This window comes from Stigmatopora argus, chromosome 15 (genome assembly GCF_051989625.1).
Source record: "Stigmatopora argus isolate UIUO_Sarg chromosome 15, RoL_Sarg_1.0, whole genome shotgun sequence".
NCBI lineage: Eukaryota > Metazoa > Chordata > Actinopteri > Syngnathiformes > Syngnathidae > Stigmatopora > Stigmatopora argus.
Window position 1 is genome coordinate 404,048 of NC_135401.1, and position 17,900 is coordinate 421,947.

The 17,900-nt window shown below is 46.7% G+C and overlaps 4 protein-coding genes across 5 annotated transcripts; all 4 read right to left on the reverse strand.

The window, feature by feature from the left end:
* Positions 1 to 488: 488 nt before the first annotated feature.
* On the reverse strand, positions 489 to 5,548 carry srsf5a (serine and arginine rich splicing factor 5a). Its single transcript, XM_077621857.1, has 8 exons — positions 5,383 to 5,548; positions 4,199 to 4,324; positions 4,060 to 4,130; positions 3,825 to 3,986; positions 3,057 to 3,126; positions 1,433 to 1,506; positions 1,246 to 1,350; positions 489 to 1,171 (listed from the first exon to the last, which is right to left on the reverse strand). The coding sequence occupies exons 2-8, from the start codon at positions 4,316 to 4,318 to the stop codon at positions 823 to 825; spliced, it is 951 nt and encodes a 316-aa protein (XP_077477983.1). The 5' UTR covers positions 4,319 to 4,324; positions 5,383 to 5,548; the 3' UTR covers positions 489 to 822.
* Positions 5,549 to 6,158: 610 nt separating this feature from the next.
* On the reverse strand, positions 6,159 to 11,056 carry LOC144089787 (deubiquitinase DESI2). Of its 2 annotated transcripts, none has more exons than XM_077620939.1 (5): positions 10,519 to 11,056; positions 8,985 to 9,057; positions 8,392 to 8,485; positions 7,615 to 7,756; positions 6,159 to 6,966 (listed from the first exon to the last, which is right to left on the reverse strand). In XM_077620939.1, exons 1-5 carry the CDS (start codon positions 10,555 to 10,557, stop codon positions 6,712 to 6,714), a joined length of 603 nt encoding a protein of 200 aa, XP_077477065.1. In that variant the 5' UTR covers positions 10,558 to 11,056; the 3' UTR covers positions 6,159 to 6,711. The 2 variants fall into 2 exon arrangements, with proteins under 2 accessions (XP_077477065.1, XP_077477064.1); XM_077620938.1 differs by having other exon boundaries at positions 7,530 to 7,756.
* Positions 11,057 to 11,353: 297 nt separating this feature from the next.
* Positions 11,354 to 13,979, reverse strand: synj2bp (synaptojanin 2 binding protein). Its single transcript, XM_077620945.1, has 4 exons — positions 13,775 to 13,979; positions 13,044 to 13,180; positions 12,660 to 12,755; positions 11,354 to 12,506 (listed from the first exon to the last, which is right to left on the reverse strand). The coding sequence occupies exons 1-4, from the start codon at positions 13,830 to 13,832 to the stop codon at positions 12,357 to 12,359; spliced, it is 441 nt and encodes a 146-aa protein (XP_077477071.1). The 5' UTR covers positions 13,833 to 13,979; the 3' UTR covers positions 11,354 to 12,356.
* Positions 13,980 to 14,690: 711 nt separating this feature from the next.
* lgals3a (lectin, galactoside binding soluble 3a) lies at positions 14,691 to 17,850 on the reverse strand. The gene is made up of 6 exons (XM_077621856.1): positions 17,698 to 17,850; positions 17,325 to 17,342; positions 16,573 to 17,232; positions 15,711 to 15,799; positions 15,349 to 15,505; positions 14,691 to 15,286 (listed from the first exon to the last, which is right to left on the reverse strand). Exons 2-6 carry the CDS (start codon positions 17,337 to 17,339, stop codon positions 15,131 to 15,133), a joined length of 1,077 nt encoding a protein of 358 aa, XP_077477982.1. The 5' UTR covers positions 17,340 to 17,342; positions 17,698 to 17,850; the 3' UTR covers positions 14,691 to 15,130.
* Positions 17,851 to 17,900: the final 50 nt, after the last annotated feature.

Genomic DNA, 17,900 nt, shown 5'->3' on the forward strand with positions numbered 1-17,900 from the left:
AAAAACAGCGTCTAAAAATAGAACATTGCCCTTTTTGGCTCGATTTCGTCTAGTGATAGTACCACATAACAAAATTAAACAAGAGCTACTTATTACTACTGCCTTGTTCCTTAGTGTTTATTCTTGAGCAGCTGCATTTGACCCACATTCTTGTTTACCCGCACCTGGTTGATCATTAGCAAGAAAGGTTGACTCTGCACCCATCTGCTTTTATTACCGCTAGTATCGCCTTTTTACACCACAAAACAATATCAAAATGAGAGAAAATGGATTTGATATGAAAAGGCTTCAAGCAATAACCTGCACCTTTTGTAAATTTTCTTTCAAAAGTCCCATAAACTCTGCCTGATAACTGGATGGAATTTAAAGTTTAATTTTTTTTTTTTCCTTTTTAGTAGTGCCAGAAGTGAAAATACCGGACGGCGTGACATGAAGGCTTTTTTGATAAATCAAGTTATGTTGACCCTGAATAAGCAAAAGCACAAGACTTTGATGGTTTGTGAAAAGTTTATTCTGCCCCATGACGGGGGAGGCGAGTCTCTTTAATTCACCAAAGTACAACGACAAAAAAAAGAAGAAAAAAAACATTAGTCACTTGTTTCGCCATCACATGAAAAAGTGAGTTTTGGATGATTAGGAATCCCGCATCTATTCATAATCTCTTGACAGAGTCCCAACAAATGTCGTCGGTGGCGCAGCCCGCGCGGAAACGGCTACACTTGATGCAAACACGGAATTGAAAGAAGACCAAAAGAAAAGCTGGCCGACAAAACGGGACTTTGGGGAGGCCGGGCGGGAGCCGATGGGTCGGCCCTCGGGGCCTCAGTGTTTGCTCTCGGCCGACGGCGAGCGAGAGCGCGAGCGGGATCGAGACCTGGACCGGGAGCGCGATTGGTTGTTCTGGGCAGGCGGGGGGGAGCGGGACCGGGATCGGGAGCGAGAGCGGGACTTGGAACGGGATTTGGAGCGAGACCTGGAACGGGACTTGGAGCGGGAGGGCGAGCGGTCGCCGGCTTTGGGACCGCCGCCGCCTCCTCCCGCCGGCTTCTTCTCCGGTGTGCGGCTGGGCGTGCGAGAGCGGCTGCGACTCCTCGAGCGGTTGCGGCTGCGGGAGCGACTGCGCGAGTAGCTTCGGCTGCGCGAACGGGAGCGAGAGCGGCTACGGCTGTGCCTGTCCAAATAGAAGCAAAAAAAGGGTCAAACGTTTGTTGCAAATAAACAATGGCGCGGGGCCGAGTTCCTCACCCTCGGCTGTCCTCAAAAATCTTAATCTTGCGACCGTTCAGGTCGGTGCCGTCCAGTTTGGAGATGGCGTTCTTCATGTCGCTTCGGGACGCGAACTCAACCACCCTGCGGGCGAGAAAGCGGTCGGCGTTTAGGGTCGTCACCATCGACATAAACACGGACGGACGGCGCTGGGCGATCGGCTCACCCTTCGTTTTTGTTGGGCCTGTGCGCGTCAACAAAAGTCACCTCTCCGGCTTTTCTCATCAGGTCTTTGAGGTCCTGCGTGAGAGGGCGAGTTAGAACGAAAGCAGCGTCCCGTGGAACCGGACTTTTTTGAGCGCACCTGCTGGGGAGAGACACGAGCACACGGGCAACAAAAGCAACGCACACGCTAGCGGGCTAGACTAGTGTGCAGACTAAACTCATTTAGCCGTAGCTACTTGAAAAAGAAAAAAATGAAATTCAGATGTCGCCATTATTCTCCCCAAAAAACAAAAACCCTTTCCACCGCACAATACCTTCTCAGCAGTCTTTACTGCAAAAAATAAAAAAGGCGTTTTCCTCAGTCGGTACTTTGCTGTGGAAACAGGACGACGCGCTTGGCTAGGTGGGCAAAGGAGCTTCAATTGAAGTACTGCACTCATTTTGTGGTTATGGCTAGATTTCACTGCTATTCATTAGCTGTCGACGATGATATGGTGGCGATTGTGGGTTGCAAAAAAAAAGTGCTGCCGCCGGGTTTATTGTTAATGTGAAGATGTTATCATCAGAATTGTAATTGCAAAGTGTGCCTGGATTCAATTGGATTCAAGGCCCTTTGGTGGGTATAATTTCGATTGAAGGCAATGGGTTACATGAAACCAAAAGCCATATTCACTCTAAAAGCATGAACAGAATCTCTCTTCTAAAAAGCGTTTGCCCACCCCCGCCGTCGCGGATAACTCGAACGCCCCCCCCCCCCCCCCCCGCCCACAAAAAAATCAAAAATCAAATGGAAAGAACACAAATCACATGAGTCGTAATGCTACTTACCGTGTCCTTTACCAGGAAGACATTAGCAAAGCGCCACGTGTCCAAATAGCAAATGGGAACCAACGCGGCGTTAAGCCCTCGAGAAACGACCTCGACCTCCGGGACGCCTCCACGAGAACGGAACCACCAGAGAGCAAGTAGTAGTAGTAGTAGCAGCGGAAGGAGGGCGGGCGGGCGGGTGGGCTGGAGGGAGGGGGCGGGGGGCACTCAAGACCCTCCCCTCCCCCCGCGATGGGTCGCAGCCACAGAAAAAGAGCCCAACCAAAGAGGGCAGGGCAGGGCGGGTGCGGCCCTCCGTTACAGCAGCCGAGGGATGCCAGCCCACAGAACCTCCGGACCTCCGGACCGGCTTACGGACCTCCTAAGGCTACCGTATCCTGCGCTAGACCGCTTTTTCGCCCGCTAGCGGGGCCCATCCGAGACCTTTAGACCTGCGGCAACTGCGTGTGAGGAGAGGCACCAGATGGACACCATTCAGAACACCGGCCGGGGGGAGAAAAAAAAAAAAGAAAAAAAAGAGGGCTGGCCGACCCCCCGTGGAGGAGGAGCCCGCGCGCTGCCCGCTTTTCAACAACCGCGCGAGGCGGCTTTTTTCATTACGCTAGCCGTCTACGGTACTTTACCGCTCTCTCCGGGAGGAGACAAAACAAACAAACAAAAAGGCGGCCAATTGGCTAAAGTGAAATGCTGCATCAATTTAGAGGGAAGAAGAAAAAAAACAAGCTAACGGGAGAAAATAAATAAATAAATCAAGGGTATCTAACAACAGGAAAGGCAAAGGCCCAGGCCGGTCTTACCTGCCAACTGATGCGAGACGACAGGTTCTCCACGATCAGGCGGTGATCCGTGCGCACCGGGGGTCCGTACCTGCGTAGGTCATTGCCGTTAACTCAATTCCATTGAATGCCTCGATTGTCAACTACCGCTAGATTTCAAGCTAGGCCATTAAGTGCACGCATAAATAAGTACTAGGCATTAACAATGATACGATAAAAAGTCTTTGGATGTACAGTGGTACCTCGACCTACGAGCAGCTCTACCTACGAGATGCTCAAGATACCATGAAAATTTCGATCAAATAATTCTCCCTAGATACGATCCAAATTTCGAAATGCGACCAAGCCGGGTGGTCATGACATGAGGCTGTTTATTGTTGTAGCTTTTTTGCCGCATCTCTTTCGTGTATAACTACTATATCTACGAGCACTGAACGATTTATTCAGACGAGTTTCGACCAGGAAACACACAATGCACATGTGTGGGCAAAATGAGGGCTTTGTGGGTAAACAAGAATACTCGTGCAGACAACACCGATAGCCAATGGCACCCTTTCTCAGAATAAAACTTCATTACCCACAATCAATAGGTGGGTAGGCTGTTATTCCTTCCTTAGCCTGTTAGCTCCCGCGATCGCTCATTCAAGACTACTTCTCGTTGGCAAGTGGTCGTGCGTTATCCTATTCGGAGGACATTTGTGTGCATCATTTTGGGAATATTTTCAAGGGAATACAACAGCAAACAGCCCATCGATAGCGAACGTGAGGGTCGAGAGATTCCGGGCGTACCTGGAACCGCTACTGCGCGTTGGGCGATAGGAACCAAAGCCTCCCATTCTGGAGCCGCCTCCCCCTCCTCCTCCACCACCACCACCTCCTCCTCCACCACCTCCTCCGCTGCCTCCACCACCGCCCCTTCCTCTCCTGGAGCGAGCGTGCTCGATGGTAACCCTGTCGGAACGAGAACGGGAAATGAAACACGGGCGAGCGCACGGCCGCGGACTTGGGACCGACGGGGGTTTACCTTTCGCTGCACAGTTCTTTGCCATTCAATTCGTACACCGCGTCGTCGGCGTCCCTGTGATCGTCAAACTCCTGCGGAGGCAGTCGACGGTTAAGACACCCGCTAACTCAAGTGTACCCGGATGCAAATCCAAACTGACCACAAAACCAAATCCGTTCTTCAAGTTGATTTCACGGATGCGTCCAAAGCCTTTGAAAAACTTCTCCACGTCCCTCTCGCGGGCGTGCGGACTCAGGCGGCCGATGAACACTCGACTCATGGTCACCTAAAAGCAGGAAAACAAAAACAACACGCACATTAAATGGTTACAAAATGTAATGATTGACCAAGTGGTCCAAAGTTCAAAAAGTTCTTGCGCAAGGGCCACATCAAAAGGCCCTTCAGCACAAACACACATGCGAGTAGATGTAAATTGAATTTTTTTTTAATCGCTTTAATTACATAGACAATTTTAAATAGAATATACCATTCAAAGCTAATCAATAGGCAAATCATTCTGCTATTTTTTTAGGTAAAAGTTAGTTGAAATTGTCCACAGACGTGGAATTTCAGCTTCTCAATGGAAACTATTCTACCATAGCACCCCCCCCCCCCCCCCCCCAACGCCCCCATATAACCAGACTGGTTCTGTGAGTCTCTATTCAATAGAAGTCTCTGAATGAAAGCGCGTTTGATCAATTACTACAAAGACAAACTGGAATAAGACTATTTAAAATATGAATGGAAAAATACTGATCACGTGTTAGAATAATCGTCCGTACAAATACATAAAACACGTATATACGAGTTACTGATGTATATACTATTATATAAAACCAACAAATCTTAGGTTGTAGAGAATTTGGAAGTTTTGTGAAACCCATATCAGGTCATCATTTTGCAGAAAAGACTCCCAGTTATACTTTAAATAGGCTCCAAATTATACGCAAATACCTTTGTAAATCCCCTTTTTTTTAATATTTAGGGTTTTTGTAGTACATTGGCGCTCGAGAAGACAAACAACTCGAGGCCTAGCTACTAAACTCGAGCAAAACTACGACCACATCGCGATAATATCTCCTACGCAATCACTTAAATCACAATTAAGACGACATAGAGTAAATTTAAAGTATGCTTTTAGGGACGATTATCTTAGCGAATAAGCCCAAATGTTATTGTGAACAAATTTGCTGCTTGTTGCTAGCTTGCCACGATGTCTGTTAGCCATGGCAAGCTAACAAGCATTTGACGCGGAATATAAGGTTTCAATCTGTAATCTGTGTAAAAAGACATTGACGACTGAGTTACAAATGCTGTTAATCAGGGTTTGCGTCGTGTTCTCACCTCGTTTTTTTTCCGTTGAACGTCTACTTTGGAATTGAGGCGTGTGAGGGCCGCTGGTAATGTTACTTCTGCCCAAGCTTCACTCGACTACCTCAAAATGGCGAACTCGCAACTGGCCGTTAACTCAATCCCAGTGGTAGCCTTGGAAGAAGGGGGGGTTTGCTGCAATATAATTGGCTGCTGTATCCGCCCCACATCCGGGGACGTTCCCGACTGCATTAAAGTGACAACGGTAATAATTTCACTTGGCTTCACTGCGGCAGTTCATTGACGTTATTGTTTTCTTTTAAATTTGTAAAAATAAAATGCCCGAATAAACAAACCTACAATAAGAATTGCTACGGGGCACGCCCTGCCTAAAACTAGGGTGGGATACACTACATACGTCACAACCGGATATTAAAGTAGTTTTTTGAAAAGATAGGGGCAGGCAAACGTTGCCAGGTCCGAGCGTCGTCCTGCCAAAACGCTTTGTTGCCAGATTCGATCAAGCGTCATTCCACACGTCAAAAGTGTCCAAATTGAGCAAAACGAAATCATTTCTTGCATTTCTCCCTAAATGTTTTGACGATACTCGATTGGCCATATTAGTTGAGTCGAACGAAAACAAGGGGTAGGTTGAAGATAAAACCGCTACAAACGTTAACTTTAAAAGAAGTGAAAATGGGAAGTAGTCTTTGTCAATGTATTTCACCATCATGCACTGCCTAGACATTCATAACTTTAGTAAATCCATGGCGTTTTAACCAAAATTCATGTTGCTTAGAAACTAGATGTATGGGATTGAGTTTAATTTATTTAATAAAGGGACAGTACATATTAATGAACATATACATGTAAATATGTCAATTTGAATGGAAAAACAACAGATCTAAAAGATGGTAACGTTGAAAGACATTTTGAACTCTTTTGATTTGATGGATGAATGACTCCTGATTCATTGACTGTGAAACCCCCAATATTTACCCCAAACTTTTGCTGCTTAATGAAAGTGTCTGAGGACAAACCTGGTTTTGAAGGCTGAATTTTCAGGATGGGAATGGCTGCTTCCTATTAAAATGGCGGCGTCAAACTCCGTGCGCATTTTGTTCCCTCGGGTCTTTCGGATTTCATGCTCGTAAGGCTGGAGAGGTTGACTTTTCCACCAATTCAAGGTCGAAGGCAGGCAATTTTTGGGAGCGTCAACCGTCAGATCACCGTACAAAGTTAGTGTTCAGTAAAAGCCACACAAGGAGGACTTTGCTCACACGGCATTAGGCAGTTTTTCACTCCAAGAAAAGTGGCTTTGACAAGTCTCTGCTCCTCTCCCACTCGGCTCCTGGCGGTACCTCACACCCGGGTGTGGCGGCAGCTGTGCGAGGAGGAGGAGGAGGAAGATCCGGCGGCCCCGGACGACGACGGTCGGTCGTCGTCGTCGCTGGACGGCCGTCGGCGCTCGTCCTTGTGGAGGCCCTGACTGATGTGGCTCTGCAGGGCGGCCGGCGTCAGCCATTCTTTGGGCAGGCAGCTCTGCAGGAAGGGCACGCAGGAGCTGAAGTAGGCCAGACGGTTCACCCAACGTGGGATCTCGTGGCCGCACAACAGCTGGAGGAAGCAAAAAAAGAATAGAAATCATTTTAGAGCAGTCGGTGGCGTGCGGTCGATTGGTCGCCGGTCTTTTGGTCGCCCGGACCGCGACAACGGGCGACCAAAAGACCGGCGACAAAACAAGGTAAAACAAGACAGTCTACGCATGAATAAAAGCCAACAATGGCCATGAGCAGTTTCACTGAGCCCACGTGTGAGTGTAGAAGAAAGAGTTTGTATGTACATGCGCTGTCCCTTTAAGAAGCGACGTCAGTCAGTCGGTCTTAACAAGTTCTCCAACAAAAAACAATAAAAGTCCGGGAAATTTGGAGCTTTTCTTTAGCCTAATAATTACTAGGGCATTAAGTATGACTAAATAGTCATTGGCAGTTTGTATTTAGGGAATTTGAGCAACCATTTAAATGGTAATTATCAATAACCTTCCGGGCGACCAAACGACCGAGTACCAGTCGGTGGCTTGGTCTGGTCATCCGTTTCGTTTTCAAAGCCACTCTTGTGAACCAATGGCACCCAATCAAAGCCTTCTTAGAGTGTCTGAGAGTAATATTGGTCCACCACACCTTGAAATGGCAAATAGATCCCAGTTGAAAGACAAAAATGAAGTTTACGCTGACCACACCCATGACTTTTTAGGTATAAAATGACCTCGGAGAGAGAGGAGGAGAAGTGGTTGCAGTTCTTGTGCATGAGGTGGTAAGCGTCGCCTTTGAACTCCGTGCCCAGATCCTCCATGATCTTGTCCATGTCCTCCGCCGCAAAGTCGGTGGTGCCCAACACCAAGGCCTCCCTGTTCACAACCACATTCATTCAATGGCTTCACAAATCATCCATTTTTGAAGCCATGCTCAAGTGGAGGGTGTCAAAGTGGGTTTGGTTCGCGGACCACGTCCATGCCAGCTCCAGCTCCCGTTTATCTGTGGCCCAAATTGTTCACCGACTTGCCACCAGTGACGGCGCGAGATGTCCAATCATAATTACAACGGGGAGGGGCTAATGAGCGAACGTCAATGGCACTGAAAGATGACCAGTTGAAGTGAATTGGACATTCATCTTGGTCAATAGGAGGCAATGAGTTCGTTTTGCATCATTTTAGGGTACTTCCGGTCAATTTTGGATCATTTGCTATTGATTTTGAGCGCATTTCTGGCATACTTTTTGTTTATTTGTCGCTTTCTGCTCATTTTGGGGCATTTCCAGGTGACTTCATGTTGGCTTTTGGACAATTTAAGGTGGGTGATGAACTTATCGGCTGCCATTTTGACAGCAGGGGGCGACTAAACCAGTAGGAAAGTGCCGTCGATGGCACAACTCACAAACGTGGTTTTGTCGGCAAAACGAAAGCATTTCATTGTGTTTGAATGAGCTCCAAAGTGGCCCACGAACCGTACCTTTGACACAGTTGACCTCTCACTGACGACTCACTTGAATTTGAAGGTCTCTCCCAACTCGGCGGCGTTTCCCGGATTGATTTCAAAGATGCCGCTGAAAGGATAGGGGTGGCCCCCGTATGCAAACTCTAGTGCCCCCCCCCCAAAAAAACACAAAACAACAACAAGAAAACAAAACGTAAACAAATTGTATGTGGGTCATGCACATAAAAACATTAATATGCTGGTTTACATGACCGAAAACGCCTACAAAAGTGTCATTTTGGTTGTACTTCTTGATGAATGGGCTGAACAGAATGGGATTGTGGGTAAAAAACGCACTCCAACAAACATTAGAATGAGTCAGTGGTAAGCCAGCCTGGAGAAATGGGTCACGTTATAATGAGCACCATTGCACATGTTCCATTTGGAGAAGGAAATATTGCAATATGAAAGTAGTCATTTGTTTAATTGAGAGGCCCAAGCTTAAGGTAATATCACTACGGCGACGTGAAGTCCACCGTACACTATTTAAATGGTGTCGTAAGCCAAGTTGGGGAGTCCAGAACAAATCAGAATTGGAAGGGGATTTGCGTTGGTGGGTTTTGGGCTTTATGGGATGCGCGCTAACGTGACGGCGTGACTCACCTCGCCCGTAAATCTGGATGCCTGAGTGAAAGACCCCGATTCCCAGATTGGACGTGTACTCGTTTATCCAGTACTGCGGGGAAAGAGAGAGAAGAGTAAAGATTAGCCCTGATTTTATTGGGACGTAAAAGGACGAAAAAAAAAAGAAGAGGAGGAGAAGAACTGTAAGAAAGAAAGACAAACAATGATATGGACATTTTAAAGCAAGGTGGGATGATGATACCACTGAAGAGTTTTTTTAAACAGCTTTAGAGGGAAAAAGTACTATTTAATTCTCATTCGTGTCTGAAAATTATCTCATAAAACATGTTTTAATCTCATTTCTTGTCCGTTTTCTGTTTAAAAAATGAAGGAAAATGAATGGACGCTGTTGACCAGAACCAATCAGAAGCAGCAGTCTCCTATCAATAATGGAGGAGGTGATGCAAGGCAATCTTGACTTCTGGTGTATCTGTCTTCTTCACCTTTGTCCTAATGGCGGAAAGCAGGAAGAAGAGCATTTTTCTTCTCAAGGACCTCCCCCTTGTTTTCCCGAGCTGGCGTTGCCGAGAGCGCGCCGTCGCTGGCGCATTGATTTCACGTGGAAAAAGGAGCCGTCACCCTCTTCGCTCACCTCCGGAGCACTGCGGTACGTCCACTTTGGCTCCGGATCGATACGTCGATCGGCGAGGCGACGATGGCGTGGACTCCGACGGAAAACTTCCATCCGTCTCGTTTTAGTTTCAATTGAATTGTTTTCATGCAAATGTTTGAAATGGGAAAATGGTGGTCTCAAAAAAGAAACCAAAATAAGTAGGTTTTGGCATAAATTGGCTAGGTATCATCGGATCGGTATTCCGTATCGGCTGACGACTTGTGATCGGAACATCTCAAGTTTAATGTGTAGTTAATAAACGAAGTTATCAGGATGGCCGTCGTCGTTTAACGCGTTAGCCGCCATTGCCAGCACGAGACGTCCAAACCATTTTGTCTCTAAATAAGAAAGTTTAAATGACTTGGATGTCTATTCTTGTCAATGGCAGACAAGAAAACAATGAAAATGCTATTAAACGGAGGCACTCCTGTAGAATGTTATTATGGGCCCTGTATTTCTGTTTTTAAGTAATTTAATTATCCGTAAAACGGTCTAGATTCGGTAATGATTCCTAATAAAAATAACATATCATAACTGGGACTTGGTCACCACATTTCAGGTGATGTAGTAGACTACACTAGTATGCCAAATGTGGGCAATTAATGACCCAAAAAGTCCATGAATGTGGACAGTGGGTCTTTATATGAATATAAAAAGTTTTTCCAAATTGCCAAAAATAGTCACTGGCTCTAAAAATGGTTCACTTCAGAACAGCTTTTCCACTCTTGTGCCCATTGTCCATAAAAGGGTTCGATGGAGAGTGATGCGGGACCGAGAGAGAGGATGCTAGGCTGGGCAGGGCAGGGCAGGTGTCACATTACCAAATGGTCCATTCTCGACCAACGCACGACTTGAAAGCCGTCAAGGAAAATAAAGAACGAAAAAGGCAAAGACCCTTACCATATCATACACGTTGAGGACGACCGGTTCGTTGGCCATGGCTTCCAAGAGATCTCAGCGGCAGCCAGCGCGCGCGCACCCACACCTTCCTCCCCCTCCTCCGCCACCAACACTGGGCCACGCTGCATCCACACGCACGCGCCGAGACAGAATGTCACTGCGCGAAAGGCATAAAAGCTCGAGGCCGAGTGCAATAAAAGGCTCCGAAAGTGCTCATAATGACGGCTCGAGCGTTCTCCTCCTGTTAGGGTGGGCGTCCATTTTGACGAGGAAACTGGCGGGGAAGTCCGGGTCCGCGGTGGGCGCTGGCGGTTGGTTTCGACCATTAGCATATTCCAGGAGGGGTGCTCGTCCGGAGCTTGGCCGACGACCGGCGTCCTACGAGCGGGCGAGTGAGGCTACGGCGACTTGACATGGCGGCGAACACTGGGAAATTAGGAGGAAATTGTGTCCGCTCGGTGTGGATGTCGCTGCGGTTGCGACTCCTGCCTCTTCGTGTGGCTCCTTTCTCCTCTCCTCCTCCACCTCCGCCTCTACTTCCTCGGTCCCTCCTTCCCGCTGCTGCTCGGTGACGTCATTGTTCCGCGCGGCTGGATGAGGCGACACTTAAGAATTCAATTCAAATGAAGTACACGTACATTACGTGTGAAAGAAAACAAAATGTCGTATTAGAGGGGAAAACAATGATAGTATTTGAATACGAAGGTAAAAAAATATTAACCTTTGAATATGTTTTGGGAAAAAACAAACAAAAACAAAAGGCACATTGAACGCTCACATACTCACATCTATAACTTCATATTACAAATTAAAAAAACCTCCTTGAATCGAGTAATTGTTTCATGTAAAACTTTAATCTTTCCTCATTCCTCCTCCGGCATACAATATTCACAATCAGCAGCAGAGTGACATGAAATGTATTTACAAAACAATAGAGGAATAGAAATTTTCCGGACACGCTGCGTGATTGCGGCTAGTGCAAAAATAAACCTAAGAATCCCACAAATGTTCCCCTCATACTTTAAAGAACTACTGACGCCGCGGTATACAATTAAGGGGAATGCACAAAGGAGGAGTTTGTTAAAATGGCGGCGTACATACAAACACAAACATGGCGGCGTCTTGGAAATTCAAGACGCGGCGACTTGGTGACAAGGCTTTAGAGTTCATACTACGTAAATTGTAGAGTCCTGTCTTATTTAAATTCGAGGACGCCTATCGCCGTCGATTTGGCCGAACATGATTATCAACAGTCGGCGACGTTTCAACATGCAATATATTAATTGTAAAAAAAAAAAAGTTTTCTACATATATTTATCATCATCTGGAAATAGGAAGAATAATTGCATCTGATGGCTTTCATTTGATCTCATGTGAAAGTGTAGTATATTTTTTCACTGCGACAGATGGATCTCGAAGTTGAAAGTAACTCAATAGCTCCCCTGCAGGTTGCAGCCTAGTATTGCATTCCATTTTCTTTATCCTTCAATCTTGCCAACATTGCAAAAAGGAATGCTTGAAATGTTTCTAATCCAGTTGCGCTTTTGATTAAATTCCTTCCATCAATTCATCATGAACATTATTTTTGGACATTTTCAATCATTTAAACAACTTCCCCTACCCGCAACACACTCCTAGAGGGCGTCGTCAAGTAGTGCGCTTTGTTTCAGCCTCCGTACGCGATTGGTGAACAAAGTGGCTGCCGGTGACGGCGGCAGACGTCCAATCCGTTTCGACTGGGAGGCTCTGGCGGTGAACGGTCGCTATCGAAAGAAAAATTAGTGTTTTTCCATGTTTTTGGTCTAAAGCAAGCTGTTTGGGAAAACAAGACAGCTTTGTTAAAACGCCTTTCTGACGTTGCGGAAGTAAACGAACGCCAATATGGCGGCGGCGGCGGCTCCCGTTAGCACGGCGAGTATCCCCAGGTAGGGCGCTGGAGGCACGTGCTCGGCTTGGGGATCAAACGGACCGTTTGCGTGATGGGACGACTGCAAAAGCAGAAGAAAAAAAATGAAAAAACATGTTATATTTGGGGCAAGACGGTATATTTATATGGAATCTAGAAACATTTTATAGCTGATGGCAGGTGGGACTATAGAAACAGTATAGTGGATTTTTTTTGTTGATTATTTCGACGGTACCTTTTTCTGAACACGAAGCTCCACGTCTTCACCCGCTGTTCGGAACAAATCAACCGCAGCTTTGTGTGTGTGACCCTCGAGCTTGATGCCGTTGATCTAAATGTAACAACAAAAAACTTGAATATGGCTAAAATCTCAAGATACATTGATCTAATTGCATTTGGGCGTGCTCCATTTTTTTCCTTAACACATTGACAAAGTATCGGTATTGACAGATCCTCAAAAATGTGGTGAATTGGAATCACGTGCAAAAAAAACATATACGGTCGAGACATCTCTAGTATGGAAACTTATTTTCAAGTTACAATCTAATGAGATCAACTCGTATGAAGGGTGTCATTCCAACATTTTGCCAATAAAAGGGAATTGCGCCTTTGATTTTACCGCTAAAATCCTGTCACCCTCCTCGAGCCTCCCGTCAAGCGCCGCCGCACCATCTTCCTTGATTTTGGACACGTAGATGTTGCAGTCGTTGTCCATGTAATGCTGGTCCACGCCGCCCACGATGTTGAAGCCCAGACCTGCAAAACAAGAACAAAATGAACAAAAACTGCCCGTCTCTTGGCAAATTCTGAACCTGCAGGCAGCTTTAAGTAATTTTTTTTTTTTTTACTTTACTCAAAAAGCGTCGACAGAAAAGGCAGTAAAGGTAATCTATCACACCATCTAACTTTGGAGCACTCCTAAACCAAGGTAACATAATGTATATAACTTTCATTAAATTGTTTGAATGGATATTATTAGGTCAAACTACATTTCCCCATCACAAAATTGAAAGGGCAACTCCATATATGAGGCACCACCATAGAAAATACTATTATTGAACTCTTGGGATAATAATTTGAGCAAGGAAAGTACCATTGTACCAACATATATTTGATAGGGGGGAAAACATGGTTGCATAAATACAACGTTTATGATCCACAACCAGCCGTTAGTTTGACCCCATTTTTATGCTTAGATATTTTAACAAGCCGGCTAGACCATAGTTCGCTCTTCTTTTGACTACTTTGACGAGTTAGTTCGGCATTAGCTCAGTAGCTTCGTCACTAGACACGTAGCGTAGCAGCGGCTAGCGGCTAGGCTAACCCCCGTCGCTATGAAATTATCCTTACCTGCCGGGCCTCGCTTGAGTTTAATGTCCACCGTGTTAGATAATAGCGAGCCGTTCATGGTTGTCGTGGAGGATATTGTTTAAAAGAAGAGGCAACGCAGGAAGAAAGAAAAAAAACTTAATTGTGTGAAGGTGAACTCATTAAAGAAGTGTCCGCGACTTGCTCGCGATGGCGCAAGATCAAGCGTTGTGTGCAGTTGCTGCCCCCTAGCGCTACAAGGGCGGAATTTAAAGAAATACTGTTTCCTTCGTTTACTTACGTATTTTTATTTTGGTCGTCAAAAACGTTTAACGTTTTAAATCAGAGCAGAGGTGAAATGGAAAACGTTTTTTATATGCCTTTCTAAATTATGGAATAGAAAATCTTGCGACAAGTACAAACCATAGGTGTATCACATTATTTACGATTATATAAAGTATTGTTTAAATAACACTTATTTGATTTTGATTATTCATGTCACATTTACTTAAAAAAACATTCTGAATTTATGTATTTTACATAAAATCAAGAGTAATAAGCATCTTATATATTGAAATAGTTTTTAGGAAAACCTGTTCATTATGTAACAGAGTAAAATGAACAAAACCAGGATACTATTGACTCCATACTTGGCCTTGTAATTTATTTTAAAATAATTTAATGATATATGTACTCAAAAAGAAAGGAAAAAAAAATGATTTAAGAATGCATAACGAATAAAAACAAGTTAATTGTGGGATATCTTCAATAGCAAAATTATTTTTGAGCTGAGCTATAAGAAAAAGAAAATCAGCCTTGTGAGGCATGTTGCATATCAAACGATTATTAATAAATAATTAGTAAAACTTAAATATGTTAAATATTTGCAGATGGTTTGAGTTAGGTCATGTGTTCAATGTAGTGGTATTGACAAATTCCAAGTACTTTACTCATGAAATTCAAGCATCACTGACATGTTTATTTTTTTCAGACACATGTCCAATACACACAATACATTTTTTTGAGAGGTGGGCGGGGTAAATCAGTCATTCAAATGTTTTCCGTCATCTCGGGGGAAACAAGAAACACTGGCGCCACGTTACGTTTCCCTGGGGCAATTAACACACTTAATTCCCGACGTCCTTTCCGTCGGGTCACGACACGACGCCGCTTTTCGTTTGGCGAGGCGTCGAGGTTAATCGTCCTAACGTGAGTAGTATATAGCCAAGCGTTATTTTCAGCATTTGAGTGTCATCTACTTGGATAAATTATGAACAAGACTGCCCGCCCGGGAAGAGATAATCTTCCTTCTTCTACTAACTTTTCCCGAGACGTGCGCGTTCTCTTCCTTCTGGATCTTTCCTTCCGGTCGGGTTTTGTTTTCCGGGCGAGCGGCGTTCAGATCATGTTGGGCGCTACGCTGCACAGCGCCACGTCGCCCGTCACTCGCAGCAGGGAGACGTCCTCCAAGCCGCCCACGCGGTGCTCGAACTCCAGCAGGTGGTTGCCGTCCACGGCCACCTTGAAGACGTCCTCCTCCACCAGGATCTTCAGCTTTGGGGAGGAGATGGGGAAATGAGCGCCAGACGATTGGCGAGCCGCTACCGGCGGCTTACCTCGAAACGGTGGCCTTGGACGAAGGGGAAGACGCCGCCCCTTTCTTCGGGACCCCAGCAGCCGCCGATGCTGGCGTTCCTGACGATGGTCTGCTCGTGGAAACGAGGGTTGAAGTGAAAGACCGTGTCAGAACCTTTCATAAAGTCCACGTGGAACCTGAAAGAAGTGGCCAAAATACGTAGCGTTAGAAAAGGAGGCTAAAACGGCTTCCAAACTGTCAAAAACATTTTTCTTTATTATTAAGACTGTCAAACTGAAGGCCCGTGGACCCAACTCTAGGTTGAAAATTGAAATAAATATGCTATGAAAAGTTGCAAGTCAATGGCGTTCGTTTTTAACTCCGCCCCCAAACATAACAAACCTGCTGGCCCCAGGAACCGGCTCCCCGACGATGGTGATGACGAGACGCGGCATGAGCCCGGCGTGGAGCGGGAGATCGTACGGCACCATCTGCAAAAAAAAGAAAAAACAACGTATGTCCATGTTTTATTTCCATCACGTGACTTCAGAATAAAGCGTCCCTTTGGAGCCCATCAAACTAAAAGAAGAAAAAAATCCAAGTCATTACTTTCAAAGTGGAATGAGGTTAACCAGACCTTTTATTAACTGACAGTAATACAGCTTTTTCATTTTTTTCCCCAATAATCCCCCAAAAAACATTGTAGTACACCAGGCACCAGGTTTTAGTTCAAACCACGTTGATTCTGCAGGTGACGTCCTTTATCCGCTTTCATCTATTTGGCGGATAAAATCTGGGCTGGAAGACAAAAAGACATTTTCAAAAATAACCTTAGCAGAAATGGATCATATTCAACTCATTGACGATGCGTGTCACCTCCCCAAAGCAAAGTCTCTGAAAAGAAAAGTTCTGTGTCCCCGTGAGAAAAGACACCAACAAAAAAAAAAGTTGTCGTTTCCACTCGGGCTACCACGACCAATCATTTTTATTGGCGGATTAACGCTGGATAAGTGGATATGTCAATCAAATCATTTGCTTTTATATTGTACTTATCGGAACCAAAAAGGACTTTATAAACCTGTCGGGTCGCCAGGCTCAAACTGTGCTACAGAGGAAATTTTATCCATTTTTTTTCAACCCCTGTGGTTTAAACGCCTTGGTGGAAAAGAATCAAGCCAGGCCAAAACAACCAAAACAAAAGCAAAAATGTCAGAAACCATAAAGCAAGCAAGCAAAATGAGCGGACGCCGTCAGTCGTGCTTACCAGCATGCCTCCCGGAGCGGCGGGGTTGTCGTACGGTCCCATCGACCCTGGGGCGAACGGTCCCGGTGCCGGTGGGAAACCGGCCCCGCCGGATCCCCAAGAACCGGCCGGAAGAGGGGGAAAACCGCCGCCGGGGGGGAACGCCGCGAAGCCGCCCGGGCCGGTGGGAGGGGCGAAAGCGCCCGGGCCGCCGGGCCCGTACATGCCGTTACCCCCGGGCGGGTAGGCGCCCGGGAGAGGCACGTTGCCGTAAGGCCCGGGAGGAGCCCCGGGACCGGAGGCGAACGGTCCGGCCGGGTAAGGGACCGGACCGCCGGGGAGCTGACCCGGCGCGCCTTCGGGCGGGTAGTGCCCCGGGAATTGACCGGGCGCCCCGGGGCCGGAGGGGTACTGCCCCGGAGCCCCCGGCGCCGGAGGATACTGCCCGGGATGGCCGGGGGCGGACGGAAATCCGCCCGGCGCCGAAGGGGGCCCCGGGTAATGGCCCGGCGCGCCGGGGCCAGAGGGAAAGGGGAACTGGGCGGGCGGAGGGGCCGAGGGCTGGGCGGGGGCGCCGGGAGCCGCTGAGGGCCAGCCCGGGTTGCTCGCCGGTCCGGATGGGTTGGTGTTGCCTTGAGGTTTGGCCCGGCTCGGGGTGCTGTCTCCCAACGCGTCTGTCAACTGGATGACGCAAAGCAAAAGTCATCGTACGGGGGAGGAAGAAAAAAAGGAGAAACAACAACCAAAAACCACAAGAGAGAGGGGAAACTCACCGAGAAATCCGACATGACCTGAAACGAAAGACAAGAGTGACTGAGTATTTCTTGACACGGCTAAACTGGCAAGCAAGCGACAAGGGAGTGTCACATACACAAGAAACATCAGAGTTGAGGGACACACACACTCAACATTTCCATTCCGCACAAATGAGTAACAAAGTCCACCGTGGACCGAGAAAATGACGTCAATCATTCACGCTCAAGACTACGGACTTATTTGGCCGAACCACTTAAGTCATTGCTGTACTGTTGACAGCTCGGTTCGGCTAAACAGCAGATGCCAAAGTAGCTAGCTCGCTAGTTTGTCAACTCCGCCGGGTGTAAAAGAAGACAACGGGAGAGAAAAAGTGTGGTTATCGATAGAAACCTTGTCAGTTGTTGGGTTCTTCGCTGGTCAAAGTAGGTCGCTAGTTGTCGAGGGGCGTAGGCCAGTTAGCCGGCTAATTTAGCCTCCTCCCAATTTAGCTGCGTGCTCGCGCAACTCTTCGAACCGGAAGTGCGAAACGCCCGTTAGGTGACGTCAACGCGCCATAGAAATCGATGGCAACCGATTTATTTAGGAAATAACAT

Bases quoted from the DNA above. Each gene is read 5' to 3' on its own strand.
- lgals3a (XM_077621856.1), bottom strand. The intron at 15,800-16,572 runs GTAAGCACGACT...TTTTTTTTGCAG, and splicing joins CCGCTCCGGGAGGCATGCTG to ATGGTGCCGTACGATCTCCC. The intron at 15,287-15,348 runs GTAAGCCGCCGG...TCCTCCCCAAAG, and splicing joins TCCAAGGCCACCGTTTCGAG to CTGAAGATCCTGGTGGAGGA.
- LOC144089787 (XM_077620938.1), bottom strand. From the start codon at position 10,557: ATGGCCAACGAACCGGTCGTCCTCAACGTGTATGATATG. The intron at 7,757-8,391 runs GTGAGTCGTCAG...GGTTGTGAACAG, and splicing joins GGAGAGACCTTCAAATTCAA to GGAGGCCTTGGTGTTGGGCA. The intron at 6,967-7,529 runs GTGTGGTGGACC...TGCTTCCTCCAG, and splicing joins GATCTATTTGCCATTTCAAG to CTGTTGTGCGGCCACGAGAT.
- synj2bp (XM_077620945.1), bottom strand. From the start codon at position 13,832: ATGAACGGCTCGCTATTATCTAACACGGTGGACATTAAACTCAAGCGA. The intron at 12,756-13,043 runs GTAAAATCAAAG...TGTTACATTTAG, and splicing joins AGGGTGACAGGATTTTAGCG to ATCAACGGCATCAAGCTCGA. The intron at 12,507-12,659 runs GTACCGTCGAAA...CTGCTTTTGCAG, and splicing joins AGCTTCGTGTTCAGAAAAAG to TCGTCCCATCACGCAAACGG.
- srsf5a (XM_077621857.1), bottom strand. From the start codon at position 4,318: ATGAGTCGAGTGTTCATCGGCCGCCTGAGTCCGCACGCCCGCGAGAGG. The intron at 3,127-3,824 runs GTACGCCCGGAA...TGACCTACGCAG, and splicing joins ACGCGCAGTAGCGGTTCCAG to GTACGGACCCCCGGTGCGCA. The intron at 1,507-3,056 runs GTAAGACCGGCC...CCTCTCACGCAG, and splicing joins CGTCTCGCATCAGTTGGCAG to GACCTCAAAGACCTGATGAG.